The sequence below is a fragment of the Podarcis muralis genome, chromosome 6 (genome assembly GCF_964188315.1).
Source record: "Podarcis muralis chromosome 6, rPodMur119.hap1.1, whole genome shotgun sequence".
In the NCBI taxonomy this organism is placed as follows: Eukaryota; Metazoa; Chordata; class Lepidosauria; order Squamata; family Lacertidae; genus Podarcis; species Podarcis muralis.
The window spans coordinates 67,927,863-67,937,140 of NC_135660.1; the positions used below are offsets into that span (position 1 = coordinate 67,927,863).

Consider the following 9,278-nt stretch of genomic DNA (forward strand, 5'->3'; position numbering starts at 1 on the left):
AAACCAGGTCGGGGGATAGCGGGATGGCACGCTGCAGTCGCGCCATAGGACGCACACACATTTCCCCTTCATTTTTGGAGGGGAAAAAGTGTGTCCTATAGGGCGAAAAATACGGTAATTATACCAACTATTAGTAGGTCAAAAATGCTTCCTTAAAATAAATTCAGTCATTTTTTAAAATGCTTTCATTACATTTTGAAGCCTTATTCCTAGCGCACCATGTTTGAAGTAGGTGAAGAAATATGCCACTTGGTTAAAAAATAACTAAAATGAGTCATTTCATTGTTATATTGCTTGTGGATGTGAACAATAAAGACAGCTTACAACAGTTTATTTGAAAATAATTTAATGTATTATCTTCCCATACATAGTTCGGAGTACATTCTAAAGGTCTTTTCTTTTTTAATACACTTAATGAGAATGTACATTTTACAAGACAAAACAAAAGCAAGGTCACAAGTATTCATTCCTAACATACATTGTAGTGTTTAAGCAAGGCAAACACCATGAATTACATCAGTTGCAGCATACTATATACCACACATCTAAAAATCTTCAGTGAAATGACTTAAGACCTCATTTTTACACCAATTACAAGTGAGCCGAAAACACTGCAATATGGTTGTTTGTGCGGTGTCCAGATCATTCCTCATTTATGCATCTTTTCTCTTGATGATCAGAGGTCCCACATTGTCTCCCGTTTCATCATTATGGTTTGTATGAGACCCATCGCATAATGGAAACTAGGGAGGAAAAAAATGCCTTAAATTTACTTTTTTATATATATAGCAAATAGCAATTCACAAACAACAAGGAAACCTAAAAGTGGCCTGATTTATACCAAGTCATGGTTTGTTTAGCCTAAGTGTGGTTGACTTGAAAATATGAATGCAGCCCAGTGGATAGCCATAATTTATTTTCTGGCAAGAAACTCAGAATGTAATGCTATGGTCTGTAGTTGGCTTATGAATCACTGTTTTAAAAACCTACGGTTGGCATTATTTCTCAACCCAATGGCCTTGCTTAACCATGGTTTGTTTGACTATTCCTTCCCAGGTACCTGCCAAACTACAGGGCCACAAGATCAGCACAGGTGGAAAACAAGTTGCACTTTGGAGAACCAACTCACAGTGTATTAAGTGTGAAACCAACACATGGTTGGCTAAGCAAACCATGATTAATACAAACCATGGTCGAGAGTTAAATGCTGTTTACAGCCAATGCTGAAGAAATTTGGCTATGCTACCATCTAGTAATTTAGTAGGCCATCAGAAGGTATCACAGTTCATGTGCTGATATGACAGAAGACTTGTCCGTACTAAACTTAGACCTAGATTCAACTAACCCACTGCACTAGCAGAAGCCAGCAATGGGGCTTCTACCCTCTCCTCTCCTCTCCTCTCCTCCCCCTCCCCCAAAATCCATTCTGGAGAGTCAGGAGAATCCCCAAAACAGCATGTTGGGGGGGCGGGCAGGAGAGCAGGGTCATTCTGCCTGGCTTGCAAAAATGCTTGCATTCACAGGACCATCAAAAAAGTGCAATTTTCAATTCCTGCCATTATAAATAAAATACATTTGTCTGAGGACTAGTATCAGCATTTGGCCTTGAAAACAAGGACAGGATCAAAGTATTTCAACATATTTGATCAACTGCTTTATTATCCAACCACTGTTACAATTTACACTAGAATAATTGCTTTTTTGCTTCGAACATTGAACAACCTATTCTCCTGTTGCAATATTTTTCCCCCCACTATAACCTACCCCTCTCAGTTGTCTTTTAAAATATGAATGCTTAAACATCAATATTCAATGGCGTTTACTCTTATGTTACATGCTCTCAGGAGGAAACCTTCCTCGTATGGAAAATTGCTTTGATTCTAGAAATAGCCGATTATTGGACTTTCAGTTATTCCTTCTGATTCTTCGTGATGAACTAAAAGTACCACATTTTTTGCTCTATAAGATGCACCAGACCATAAGACGCACCTGGTTTTTGGAAGAGGAAAACAAGGGGAAAAAATATTCTGAATCCCAGAAGCCAGGACAGCAAGCGGGATTGTTGCGCAGCAATCCCGCTTGCTGTCCTGGCTTATGGGATAGCCGCGCACAGCCTCTTCCAGGCAGGGGTAGCCTTCATCCCCCTGCCCAGGAGAGGCTGCACGCAGCTAAAGGCTTCCCCAAGAGCTGTGCTCCCTTTAAAGAGCGTGCGGAGTGTGCCCTGCTTGGGGGCTTTTCCCTGAGGAGGGAGAAGGGCAGCCCTTCTCTCTCCTCGTGGAAAAACCCTGAAGAGCCTCAACACACGCTCCACACAGCTCTTTAAAGGGAGCACTGAGCAGAGCCTCCCGCCTGCATTCGCTCCATAAGACGCACACATATTTCCCCTTACTTTTTGGGAAGGGAAAAGTGCCGCTTATAGAGCGAAAAATATGGTAAGCACTTTGGCTGTGGAGGGTTCAGCTAATTTGTAATTTAAAAGTTACAAGATATTTGCCGTTTTCTTCTCTTACCTTCTTTGACCTCCAACACCGGCAGTACACAGCTTTCTCCCCCAAATCTTCCATATCAAATGCATGAACTACCTTTGGGTTATCTTTCTGGATATGGAGATTTACCATCCCATTACAGCATCTGTCCTTGCTGATAAATTTTTTGTAAGCAAGATAACCAATGGCTGCCGCTCCAGCAGCAAACGTAACAGCTGCAATCCATTCAACTGAAACAGAAATATGGAGAAATTGTTAAAGAGCACTCACTAAGGCCTTTTGTGCGAACTGGTGCTGAGAAGTTACCGTCTGACAGAATTTTCATTTTCTCCTCATACACACTTCATAGCATTTAGTAGGGCTTAATCTGCGTTCCCAAACTGCCAGAATATAAACTGAAAGCACTCTTTCCCATGCATGTCTACTCACTAAACACAGAAAGATTTTGATTCCAAAGTGTGCACAGGCTGAGCGCCTTAGGGTTACATCTAATGTTAGACCTATTCTGAATACAGACATTGAAATTAATGGACATAATTAACATGGGTCCATTGATTTCAGTGGGTCTACCTCCAAGTATAACCTAGTTGGATTCAACCCCTATACCAAGTGGTGAGTTTGATCAAGTTCAAATATACGATTCTAGTTTTTGTTCTGACACTCATGGAAAGGAACCACTTCATTTCTTTTGTGTAGACCCAGTAGAAGGGGTAAATAAACTTTGGAATACTAGAAATCGTGTTTCCCTTCTCAAGGAAATGATTAACCCTCAATAATTCTTCCCCCTCCCTATGCAACTTAGGGCACAACCATTTCCAAGTACGGGTAAGTACTATTTTCAAAAGGTCAAAAATGTAGCTAACACATGACTTTAAGGAATGCCAAAATGAGAAACAAGTAAGTTAGATCTAAAGAGTTACATAGAACTACATATTGAGACGAGATAACCTGGAAAGGGTTCTCATAGGAAGAGAAGGAATTCCAATATTATCCAGCAGGTAAATGAAGAGAAGGAATTCCAATATTATCTGGCAGGTAAAAAAAAGGTCATCAGTACATGTATTTATTATTAATCTAGTACTCTGTTGAGGAAAGAGAAGTCAACCTATTCATCAATCACAATCATTGACACAATACAGGTTACTAGCTTCCAGGCTAACCAGAGGTGATTAACTTTGCAAACAAACAAATATTTCCCAATTAAAAATTCTAAAACTCCCACTGACCACATTGGGATTTATGTGTTTGGATTAGCAACCCTGAAGATGCAATCTTGTGCAATAATACTTTATACCTTGTCCACACTATTATTTCAACAGAAGGCATTATGTTGAATCAGGAGTTCCACTAAAGTAGGAGTAGGAAAAAAATTTAGCCCAGCAGGCCAGATTGTTATCTTCCCCTATCTGTCAATCAGTTGATGTCACAATGAGGTCCATTGACCTTTTTTGCTCAGAGGTGGTCTTCAGAACCCTTTCTCGAAACACTATTTTGTGCAGGGCTTTGAAAGGGGCTTCTGACAATCAGCCAATTATTGGATCTTCAGAAGTTCTTTTCAAAGTGCTGGTCAGCAGTGCAAATAAACACACTTTCAGCTAAACCAGGGATATACCTGCCCTGACCTCATGCACAGTATCAGGTACAGAGAAAGTTGCTGCAGCTTGGCCAAAACAGTCTCATAGGCCAAATGAGGGTGCCTGGTAGTCCTAATCAGGCCTGCCAGCTGGAAGTTCTCCACCCGGCACTAAAGCAAGGGTTGCAGTCAACACAACCAAAATATTTACCCTAGAAGCTTTAGCAGAGCTTCCAGGCAGACCAAAAAATATACCAGAGGGTAGGAAGCTTGAGCTCCACCAACTTGTCCCTATCACCTATATGCAAGTCCATAACACTTAACAGGACCAGCTTAAGAACAAAAAACAGCAGTGGGCTGCTTTTGCAGAATCACAGAATTTTTCTCAAGCTCAGTATTAAATGAGGGGAGATGGGAAGAGATAAAGTTGTTAGTGAAGACATAGTAGAAAGTTGTGTTTACAATGTGTGATCGCAGTAAGAAGGCAGTGTTTTAAGAAGACTGGTTACAGTTAGAACCAAAATGTTTTGAGAACACCCAGTTATTTTTCTGCAGAAAATGTTCCATTCCAGAAGCTCATTAGTAATAAAGAATAGATGCCATTAGCCAAACTTGGAAGTTTCGGAGTTTTTAGCTTTGTCTGCTAAAGTAAAATAAGCATGTTGAATTAGGTTATTCTCTAGATCTGGGATATCAGAAAATTTACTAAAACAAATGGAAGATTTTCTCATTTGCAAATTACCCTAATTTACAGAAGAATTTTCCCTATAAAAATTGTCTGGAAAAATGTATCACACAACCAGAGATATTTTATGCTGAGCAGAGAATAAGACAAAGCTCTGCAAAAGGCTTCCTGGACAACCATCTTGGAAACTGCAACATATTGGAGGGCATGGCAGAAACTCCATCTGCACCAAAAGTATTTTATTTACTCCCTCTTCTTTATCTCTGCCTGCCTAGAGTTCTGTGAAACTGTAAAGTTCTTACCGTCAATATCTAACAAGCCTCATAAAACTGTTGTACTATACCAGGGGTCTGCAACCCGCGGCTCCGGAGCCGCATGTGGCTCTTTTACACCTTTGCCGTGGCTCCGGGGCAGATACCAGCGAGGGGAGGAGGCGCATTGTGCGCCCCGACACTCCCCACTGTGGCAGGCGTTGTACTGGCTGTGACGTCGCATGGGGGCGGTGCGTGCATTAGTCATGCACCGTCCCGACGTCACCTTCCCGCCCGCTGTCAGATCGCGGCTCCGGAGATATATTGGTTTTAAATGTCACAATGGTTTTGTGGCTCCCAGTTTTTTCCCCCTTCGGAAACGGGTCCAAGTGGCTCTTTTTGTCTTAAAGGTTGCAGACCCCTGTACTATACTCTCAATTTAACCAACTATAGTGGAGCAACACAGCTGCCACTGAATCTTTTTGTAGATAGGCGAAAGTCCTTGGTGCCGAGTTTTACTTCCAAGTTCAGTAAGACAAACAGCTCACAAACTCCATACCCACACATGTCAATACAACAAAAGCTATACAGTATATAACTACACACTCATGAAATCCAACCAGCTCATGTCAGACAGAACACAGGAAAGCATGGACCAACACATCACAAAAAGAAGCTTGCAACTTTCAGATGCCCTGCACTTGTTGAAAGTTAGGGGGTCTAACTACATACTGTACCTGCAAGGCTGCACCTGTGTCATAAAAGGTAAAGGTACCCCTGCCCGTACGGGCCAGTCTTGCCAGACTCTAGGGTTGTGCGCCCATCTCACTCAAGAGGCCGGGGGCCAGCGCTGTCCGGAGACACTTCCGGGTCACGTGGCCAGCGTGACATCGCTGCTCTGGCGAGCCAGAGCCGCACACGGAAACACTGTTTACCTTCCCGCTATAAAGCGGTCCCTATTTATCTACTTGCACCCGGGAGTGCTTTCGAACTGCTAGGTTGGCAGGCGCTGGGACCGAACAACGGGAGCGCACCCTGCCGCGGGGATTCGAACCGCCGACCTTTCGATCGGCAAGCCCTAGGCGCTGAGGCTTTTACCCACAGCGCCACCCGTCATATATGACGTTATATGTCATAGGCACATATAAACCATAGTAGGGAACAGATCATGCAGACCAAGATAAATTAAATATGGCAAGAGATTTCTGATTCCAACTATTTAACTTAAGTAACATAAGTGGAGGATGGAGTGTTGCCACCAAGAGCACTATAGGGTGCAAGAAAAATGGGTGATTGGGAACTATGGTGAATGTACAGAATATCATATACAGAAGGAATGAGCTATATAACATATGATCCCTACAGGCACCTGCCTAAAATGCTGGACAGAGACACCTACAAAAAATTACAACTCTGGGCGTGCATCAGGTGTCCTTAGAGATGTGAATGCCCAGAAACTAAGGCCTGAAATTGAGAGACTTGACATGGAGTAGGGAATAACACAAATACTGAGAACAGCTCTTACAGCAATAGTGCTTTATTTAGTGTGGCTGTACAGCACCTGACTGCTTTATCCTGTTTTTCATCACAAGATGACAGTTCTGCTCTACAGATGCTGGAACTTGAAAGATTGTTACTTATCCAGGATCAAAGAACAGTTAGGTCCCTTTAGATTCTGAACAAGCTTCCTCAAACTCAGCCCTCCATATGTTTTGAGACTACAATTCCCATCATCCCTGACCACTGGCCCTGCTAACTAGGGATCATGGGAGTTGTAGGCCAAAAACAGCTGGAGGGCAGAGTTTGAGGAATCCTGCTTTAGAATCTTTTCAAAGCTGGGCAATAGTTCTTCAAAATATGAATTAGCAATCCGCACCCTTAGTTGATGTTGGTTTGCTAAATCTTACAAGTAAAAACAGGGGAGAATCCCAGCCAGTCTCTGATTATGTGCCAAGTGCCCTCTGCTGACTATTGACCAAAAAGCCGGCCCTCAAATCAAAGTGCGACTTTTAGGCAAACGAAGCCCTGAAGCCTCTCCCCTTAGGAGCAGGAGCCTGAATGCAACCTTTCTCAAACCCACACCTAGTTACATTTCCCCCAGCAGGAGCACTAAACTACCCCACTAATCCCCAAAGGTATTAGTTAAAGACGCTGGTTTCCGCGCAAGAACTTCAAGGGCGTCCACCACGAGCAGTTCAGAGGCCGAGGTTCACCACGCCCCCTTCTCAAAAGAGCCAAATTCCGGCTAGGAACGCGGTGCCTCAGCTTAAAGACCCGAGACAACAATTCCAGCAGCCGAAATGCTTGGCATTTGCAGCGCAGTCACGAGTTCCTTTGTTCTCGGCGCAGAAGCGAGAGGGAGAGGCAGAGGTCAGGCAGGGAAGCCCGACTGTCGGAAGTGCGCGGCGCCCGAGGGCTCCCGCGGAGCAAACAGGTGCGGGGTGAAAGGCGAGCGCTTAGCCAACGCCCCCTAAGATGAGTCAAGGAGGGAAGGAGGAAGAAGCAGCCTCGGGGCATCGCTGCTGCTCTTGCTGCGCAGCGCAACGCTCCACAGCGGCGACCGGAGCCCTGGAGGGGAAAGAACTGCTGAAGGTCACTGCAAAAAAAAAAAAAAAAAAAAAAAAGCCCAGGGGAGCTGCAGAGGTCGCAGGTGCAAAACTGCTCGCCCCCTATTGCAGTCAGGCTGGGGCCACTTTATTAAAAAAGAGACTATGCCCCGCCCGCCTCGTTGCAGGAGCCGCATTCCCGGAGCCTTTTCTCTCTTTCGTGAAGATGACTGTTTTTAGGGGGGGGGGGGAGAGAACTGCATGGCACACAGGGCCCCGCGCGAAGGTAACAGGTCTCTCTCTCTCGGTTGGCAACGCGGGTCAAAGGGAGGAAAGAATTGCTCGGGGACCACGGAGAAACCCCACATAACCCGCCGCCCCCCCCCTTGCAAGGGCGCCGCTGCAATCCCGCGACCTTGCAGGCTCTTACCCCGCACGGAAGAATTCGACCCGAGCCCCATGACTGCAGCCCCGGACGCACGCCGCGCGGCCACCCTCTGAGGCTCCGGCGAAGGGCGCGCGAGGCGGGGCGAGGGAAGTGACACCCGGCGGCGACGCGCCTGCGCGCCAGGGCTTTTAACATGGCGCCGGCCGGGGGCGGCCTCTCTGCTTCAAGGGGCGGGGCAAGCGCTGCAAAACCGCCCAGCGCGGCTCTAGCGGGAAGGGCGGCTGCGGTGGGTGGAGGGAGGTCAGGGGTCGGGGGTGAGATCGCCGGCGGCTGGAGACTTAGAGACCTCTGGGGTCGCCGGGAAGATTAAAGGAGAAGGGGAGGAGGAAGAACAGTCAATGCCACCCTGAGCATAAATGCTGCAAATGCGAGAAGCTGCTGAATAAATGAGCCGGGAAAGATTTGGGAGACAGGTGCCAAAGGGGACAGGGCCCCTCAGCGGAGGGCTAAGAGGGCGCTGCCCCACCAACCGAAGCGCCTGCCTTCCTGCTTGCAACCAGTCCATGGGATGGCGCTGCCTGCCAGCTCCTCCTCCTCCTCCTGCTTAGTCTCGGTGTTGCTCTTGCAGAGTTGCTTCCAGGTCCACCTACACCCTACCAGTCTTGAGGGGCACCTGCTGCCACTGATCCTCGAATCCTTTAAGAAGTTGAGAGGAGAGATGATTCCAACAGGCGTAGGTTGTCATCCAGAAAGGCAAACATGTTGGAATTTCCTTTCAGGTGGGGCTCTCCTGGAGATGCCCGAGAACTTCCGCAAGCAAAACAGATGGGCTACCACTTTGGCTACAGCCCCTTCCCTTAATTTTTCCTCTTTTTCACCTGGCTTGCCTATTGCTTCGTCATCAAGAAGGTCCTCTGCTGCTGACAGGTTTCCATGCTTTACTTACAACAGGGATGGGGGCCTTTGATGCGCCATACGTTTTATTTTATTGACTTAGATTTCTTACCCACAATTTACCATAAGGTATATAAAAGTGTAAAAGAAAGAAAGAAAATCAGTTCCAGATCCCTAACTTATAGTCGCCTGTGCCTTTAAGATGCAACATCAGAAACACTTGCCTGGGAGTAAGCCTTATTGAATTCAGTGCTGCTTCCACATACACATGCATAGGATATTGGGCTGCAATCCTAAAAAATACTTAGTTGTTAGTATACCCAGCTTATTTGGGAAAGTAGATCTACTATTATGTAAGTGGTGAGGATGGGCTGAACAACCCCAACTTTCACACACATGCAGCAAAAAAATAATAATAAAATCAGTAGACTAGCCTATGCAGTCTTCCAATACCA

At 45.6% G+C, this 9,278-nt stretch overlaps 1 protein-coding gene across 1 annotated transcript; it reads right to left on the bottom strand.

The window, feature by feature from the left end:
• Positions 1 to 329: 329 nt before the first annotated feature.
• On the bottom strand, positions 330 to 8,128 carry CISD1 (CDGSH iron sulfur domain 1). Its single transcript, XM_028729634.2, has 3 exons — positions 7,972 to 8,128; positions 2,511 to 2,716; positions 330 to 743 (listed from the first exon to the last, which is right to left on the bottom strand). The coding sequence occupies exons 1-3, from the start codon at positions 8,000 to 8,002 to the stop codon at positions 654 to 656; spliced, it is 327 nt and encodes a 108-aa protein (XP_028585467.1). The 5' UTR covers positions 8,003 to 8,128; the 3' UTR covers positions 330 to 653.
• Between the last annotated feature and the right edge of the window lie 1,150 nt (positions 8,129 to 9,278).